The sequence below is a fragment of the Triticum dicoccoides genome, chromosome 5B (genome assembly GCF_002162155.2).
Source record: "Triticum dicoccoides isolate Atlit2015 ecotype Zavitan chromosome 5B, WEW_v2.0, whole genome shotgun sequence".
Lineage (NCBI taxonomy): Eukaryota > Viridiplantae > Streptophyta > Magnoliopsida > Poales > Poaceae > Triticum > Triticum dicoccoides.
In genome coordinates this window covers 102362495-102369506 of record NC_041389.1, presented here as the reverse complement: position 1 = coordinate 102369506, position 7012 = coordinate 102362495, and the positions used below count along the sequence as shown (strand labels likewise).

Genomic DNA, 7012 nt, shown 5'->3' with positions numbered 1-7012 from the left:
ACAGTCACAAGTCACGTGTATGGTTTTACTATTATAGAATAGTTTCACGCGTAAATGAAACTGAAATGCATTCCTGGCTCCTGCATTGTAGGTATTAGGATCCAACATTGTAGCTAAGTTTATCTTGGGGCTGGTTGTTGACTTATTATTAGCAACCGTAATTGCCTTAAAAACAGCTTTTTTTCATGCCGTCAGAACTTATCATGTAATCTCGAGGCTGTTCGTGTCGGAAATATACTTCCATCTACTGTTTAGGTGCTAGTCTGATGATAACCTCACACAATGAAGAAAGAAAGAGGATGCAAGCAAGAAAAAAGAGTGGAAATGGCATACCTGTCTAGGCCAATAGCACCAGAGCCTCCATCCATGCTGCCCGCCACTCCCAACTCTTTCGCTACCAGAGCGAGTGATGACGATGACTTGAATTATCCGATCCAAGGAGGTGCTTAATGTTGCCCGGACCTCGATGGATCTGGTGGTGGAGAAGGACAGACATGACAAAGGTGGGAGATCCAGCAAGGAGGAGCACGTTCTTTATCGGAAGCCTTAGTTGCCATCTGGCTAGTAGGACCAATTCCAACCCACCTACAAAATGTGCCAAGACTTCAAATCCAAAAGTTCCAACTCGAAAATCAACTTTGGAATCTAAGATTTGAACTTTAAAAGAGTTAAAAGCAAAAGTTCTAATCACAAGCTCTGGTTGTTGTATGCCAAGCTCAGAAGAGCTTGGGACAATGACACTTAGCACCTTAGGAACACCAGACGCACACACTCTTGCTTGCTCCTTGTTATCCGCCTGAAGTCATGTGAAGCACACCTAATTGGTCATCCTCCCCAAGATGGTGACGGAGGCACAGCAGACTGAGGAACTTCATCTACCCTCCTCCAATCGACTCGGTCTTGTTTCTTTTTCCTAGATCAAGGTATTCGTTATCTTCTTCTAATCGACTCGGTCTTATTGGTATCTAGTTTACTATTCTAGATCTCCATCTAGCTGTTCTCTTTATTTTGCTACTCCTTCCTAAACGTTCCTCTAATCGGCTCGATCTTGTTGCTTTGTTCAAGATCAAGGTATTGGTTATTCTTCCTCTCTTATCCTAGGTAGCAGCAGGAGGAGGTGACGAGTAGAATAGTAGCAGAGAATAGCTAGATCAGATCTATAGTAAAACAGAGAAAGGAGACGGGAAACTAACCGGGAGGTGGATTCAGCCATCATAGGACGCCATCGCCATCCCCGCCTAGATCTGATTCTTGGGTGGGCCACAAAGGTGCTTTACCGGTAGCAAGTTCTTCTGATCTGGACAAAGCAATAAGACCAAATCGATTAGAGAAAGGATTAGCAAATCAAAGAGAACAACTAGATCGAGATCTAGAGTAGTAAAACAGATACCTTTATCTAGAACAAAGCAATAAGACCGAGTCAATTAGAGGAATAATAGCCGATACCTTGATCTAGAACAAAGCAACAAGACCAAGTCAATTAGAGGAAGGTAGAGGAAGGAGTAGCAAATAAAAGATAACAACTAGATCGAGATCTAGAGTAGTAAAATAGATACCTTGATCTAGAACAAATCAATAAGACCCGAGTCGATTAGAGGAAGAATAGCCGATACCTCGATCTAGAACAAAGCAACAAGACTGAGTCAGATTAGAGGAAGGAGTAGCCAAAAAAAAGAGAGAACAACTAGGTTGAGATCTAGTCTATAGTAAAATAGAGGAGATGAGAAACTAACAGGGTGCTGGATTCAACCCTCAGCACGCCATCGGCATCTCCGCCTAGATCTGCTTCTTGGGTGGGCGGGCCACAAAGGTGCTTTACCGGTAGCGAGTTCTTCCGATCTAGAACAAAGCAATAAGACAAAATTGATCAGAGGAAGGATTAGCAAAACGAAGAGAACAACTAGATCGAGAACAGTTGTAAAACAGATACCCTGATCTAGAAGAAAGCAACAAGATTGAGTCACAACACACCATCGCCATCCCCGCCTAGATCTGCTTCCTGGGTGGGTGGCAGAGCCTTTACCGATAGCGAGTTCTTCAGATCTAGTAGAACAAAGCAACAGGACATAGTCGATTGGAGGAAGGTAGAGGAAGGAGTGGCAAAACAAGGAGAACAGCTAGATCAGATCTAGAGTAGTAAAATAGAGGAGACGAGAGACTAACCAGGAGGTGGAGTCAGCCATCACAGCACGCCATTGCCATCCCCGCCTAGATCTGCTTCTTGGACTGGTGAAAAGGGTACCTTACCGGTAAGAGGTAGCGAGTTCTTCCCTAGGACGTCGCCGCAGGGTTAGGCCGCTGGTGGCGATGGTTTGTGGGAAGGGATGGAGTCAGCCATCACAGCACGCCATCGCCATCCCCGCCTAGATCTGCTTCTTGGACCGGCGGCAAGGGTGCCTTACCGGTAAGAGGTAGCGAGTTCTTCCCTAGGACGTCGCCGCCGGGTTAGGCCGCTGGTGGCGATGGTTTGCGGTTCTCCGTTGGAGAAGTTCTACGGGAAGGGATGAGTTGGGTGCGGCGGCTCAAGGAGGAGGGGAGTGAAAACCTAATTTCTCTTTGTGTGTGGTGGCTTTATAAGGAGCGGAGCGAAAACGTAATAGCCCCACCTTCCGAGGCGGCCATCTAGGCTAGTTTGGGCCGGCAAAGCAGACCGACAGCCAAGTGAATCAGCAACGGCAAGGAAGTCAGGGAGAATGTTTCGCCTCGCCTGCTGTCTTGTACTTCTAGCATTTCCTTCGCGATGCCGATGCTGTTCACACGTGCCTCTCCTCTCACCGTAGTCTCCCACTCCACGGTGGTGCCAAGTTGCCAAAACTGCCCACCTTGTTGTGCAAAGAGTTTTGCCCAGTTTGTGAACCTGAAATTTAGGCTGCTTGACTTACCATTTGCGCCGAGCTGCAGGCTTCAGTTGGCAGCCCTCAATGACCGGGAAGCTAAATGCAACTAATCATTTTTTAGGGATAAATGGAACTAGTCTTCATCTGATCAATGACTTCATAACTATGGTGCAATCCAACGTTTTAAAAAAAGAAAGCAGTAGTGCAATCTGACGGTGGTTCATGCACGCACTGTAATATTGCGGCAGGCGTCCATATATTAGGCCGAGGATTTCTAGTTAGAACTTAGACATACTATACTGATGATCCTTTAGCACATCACATCTGAATATAACCCAGTTTATTGTTTCTCAAGACAAAGTTTCCCTTTAGAACTATTTATGCTATGCCTTGTCAACTGCAAGCACTAGACTTATCTTCCTATATAAATGCAGCGAAAACATCGGGCTACTTGGATTAACAAAAGTTGGAAGTAGGAGAGTGATCCAGATATCAACTGGCTTCATGATATTCTTCTCCGTATTTGGTAATTCTCTGTTCCCACCTTGTGTTACTGAAGGAAAGAGAAGTAAATTTTGGCTCAAATTTGGGAACCCTCATTCTTGCAGGGAAGTTTGGGGCGTTCTTCGCGTCAATCCCGTTGCCAATCTTCGCGGCAATTTACTGCATCTTGTTTGGTATCGTAGGTGAGCCAGAACTTCCTTTTTGTGCTCTTGTATATGGTTCTTTTTACTATATTTGGCCTAACCAATGTATTTTGCTGATACCAGCTGCTGTGGGAATCTCGTTCAACCAGTTTGCAAACAAAAACTCCATGAGGAACATCTACATCATTGGACTATCATTGTTCCTTGGCATCTCGATCCCTCAATATTTCGCGGAGTACACCGCTTCTGCTGGCCGTGGACCTGCCCGAACAAATGCAGGATGGGTATGTTAAGCAACCCCCTTTGCATCATTGTTTAGTTATCAACTTATCATGTCAGTTCGAGCCTCGAGTTCCTGGTGTGAATTTTTATTTCTAAAATTTCATCTCTACGTTCTTTGTTGCCGCAGTTCAATGACATCATCAACACAGTTTTTGCCTCCGGCCCAACGGTGGCGCTGATCGTCGCGTCGCTTCTGGACAACACGCTGGATCCCCGTGCCAACGAGAACGACCGGGGGCTCTCATGGTTCACGCCATTTCTGCGCCGCCGTAAAGGGTACTCGGACCCTAGGAACGAGGAGTTCTACAGCTACCCGATCCGGGTCCATGACTTGGTTCCGCACCGGTTTCTCTGATTCTAGAAGGGGTGCTGCTAATTATCCTGTGCTGCTGTGCAATGTAAATCCCCTTTGTTCTTGTTAGCCTTTTACCCCCTGTGGCCCGTAGCGATTGGTGCGGTCACAGGTTTCAGCTTAGTGGGATATATGGTACAAGGATGCTAGGACTTCCGTCGTTGCTGTTGCTGGCCGTTTGGGCCAAGGAGTTGGTTACATGGTTGACGTAGAGTTTTATTGTCCGGGTGTAATGTTGTCTCTGGGGAAAAATGGAGGGAGTGTCTATTTAGCATTTGACTGTTTTACAATTGGAAAACATTCAAATTTCCTAACTAATAAGCAGCTGCCACTTGTATGTCCAAACCCCACCCCCGCCAGCACTGTATGTAGTTATATTTCAAAAATAAAACGGGTCAGGAATAAACCCAATTCAACTAAACCTGGACCACAACCCGGTTCCACAAAAACAGAAAAGGAGGGATCACAAAACACACCAAACACCTGTCATTCACCAATTCTTGACCCCCTTCACCAGCTTCACCCATCCTTCATCCCCTTCACCGCGCTTGACCTATTACATGAGAAAAACAACTATAAAAAGAATCATCAAAGAAACTAGTTACAAAAAAATTCCAAGGACAACAGGAGACTCTGGAATGTGTGATCGCTAGTAATTATAAAGCTCTGGAATTTCAGAAATTTTGATGTCTAATGCCCAAAACTACAATGGGAAAGGTATGGAAATTACACTACAATCCTGAAAAAACATACAGTGGATGTACACTGTAAAATACAAAGGAAATGCCACTGCAAGTTCACATCGATTTATAATTGTATTGCTCATGAAGTTACACTGTAAACACCCACAAATTACACTGTAAATCCCCTAGAATTGCATTGTTATTATCAGGTATTTACACTTGCGAAAACTAATGAACTTGCACTGTAAGTACCCAACAATTTCAGTGTAAATCCTCTGAAAAAATACATTATACATTAACCCAGGGAATTACACTGTAAAGACTGATGAACTTACACTGTAAATACCCAAGAAGTACAGTGTAAATCACCAAGAAGTACAGAGTAAAATAGCAAAGAAATACAGTTACTGGAGTCCAAAAAATACATACTACATACACAGGAGTTTAAGTTGAAAGTATGCGAGCATATGCTATAAAAACACAACAAAATTACAGTGAAACTTCAGAGATAGTGTACTACAATTTACAACGTAAATACAGGAATGTAACTGAAGAGCATGAGGAGCATGATAAGGACAGTAACTGAAGATCTACTGAGAATGTCATAGGAAGAACTCATACTACAGTGTACTCCCTCCGTTCGGAATTACTTGTCTCGAAAATGAATGTATCTAGAACAAAAAATAAATCTAGATACAACCATTTCTGCGACAAGTAATTCCGAACGGAGGGAATAAGTCTGTAGTAAAATCCACTTTAATCTATCTGACATAAACCTACAGCAATTACAGTGCCGAAGCATTCAAATTACAATGTAAATCTGCAGGGAAATCCACTGTAATCTACCTGACATAAACCTACAGCAATTACAGTGCCGAAGTATTCAAATTATAGTGTAAATCTGCAGGAAAATTCACTGTAATCTATCTGACATAAACCTACAACAATTACAATGCTGAAGCATTCAAATTACAGTGTAAATCTGCAGTAAAATACAGTGTAAGCCATACAACAATTCATTACTGAAGCTAACCGAAGAACACCAAGAATCTGCAGTAAATCACTATAATCTATCTGAAGCATACAACAATTAAAGACTTGTAGCGTATAACTTACGGAGAAAATCTGTGATAAATTACAGTGATGAAGCAACTGAAAGTAATGTATCGAACAAAAAACCGTAAGCCCTGCAACAATTACAGCGCTGAACCATGAAAATTACAGTGTAAAACTACAAAATAATACGGTGTAACCATGCAACAATTACAGTCCTGAAGCATAAAAAATAGTGAAAACCCAGGGTAAATTACACTGTAAATCTAGGGTTGGAAAATTACAGTGCAATTTTACGCATATTACAATGCAAATCTGAGCTAAATTACACTATATATGTAGGGTATATAGCACTGTAGTTACAATAAAGAAGCATGGGCATTACACTCAAATTCTGAGATAAAATTACACTGTGATTCTGGGGTATATTATACAATGACAAAAACAAGAAAAATCCATTTGGCTAACACTGCAACAACACTACAGGCCTACATCAGCACCACATGCCTAGTGCACACTAATTCAGAGAAATTCTGGGGTATATTAGCATGGCACCAGGGAAACTAAACACCTACATCTCACAACAAAAATCAAGAGGGATTCAGGGACTACAAGAGGTAAGATGGGTAGGAAACTGAACACATAAGTAGCCAACACATCAAAAACCATAATAGAGCAGGAAACTGAAACAAATAACACCTATATCTACACAACAAAAGGGCCAGCCAAAATCAAACTACAAATCGCAAACTGCATCTACATTGCATAAGCCAGCAGAATCCCGGGGCAGACAAACTACAGACAAAAAATGCATGCGGATTAGGAACCCAGGCCATCAGAAAACAGGGGAATCCAGCACTACAACTACAAAATCGCCTACCTCTACATCTATAGTAGAAGAAACAAATTAGAGGGGGGAAACGACCACAACCACTAGATGATCTGGATACTACACGAACAAGGATGGGGCAAATCGAGCGCAAGAAAGAGGGAGAGACAAGAAGAACCAACCAGGGGAGACAAGAATCAAAGGGAAAATCAAACTCGAGCAGAGAGGCGGCTCGGAAACGCCATGAACCCAAGGGAATCGCCTCCTCTCCTGCGCCGCTCGAGCGCCTCCTCCTATTGCTCCTCTCTGCCTCTCTGAAAACAGTGCCA

The 7012-nt window shown here is 43.2% G+C and overlaps 1 protein-coding gene across 4 annotated transcripts in view; it reads left to right on the top strand.

Moving 5' to 3' along the window:
- LOC119307614 (nucleobase-ascorbate transporter 3-like) overlaps window positions 1-4405 on the top strand; it is an 8784-nt gene extending 4379 nt beyond the window's left edge. For all 4 annotated transcript variants that reach the window (XM_037583690.1, XM_037583689.1, XM_037583691.1 and 1 more), the window contains exons 12-15: window positions 3272-3363; window positions 3446-3523; window positions 3608-3768; window positions 3894-4405. In XM_037583690.1, coding sequence (XP_037439587.1) covers window positions 3272-3363; window positions 3446-3523; window positions 3608-3768; window positions 3894-4121 — 559 coding nt within the window. In that variant the 3' untranslated portion in view covers window positions 4122-4405. The remainder of the gene's footprint in view (window positions 1-3271; window positions 3364-3445; window positions 3524-3607; window positions 3769-3893) is intronic.
- The last annotated feature ends 2607 nt before the right edge of the window (window positions 4406-7012 follow it).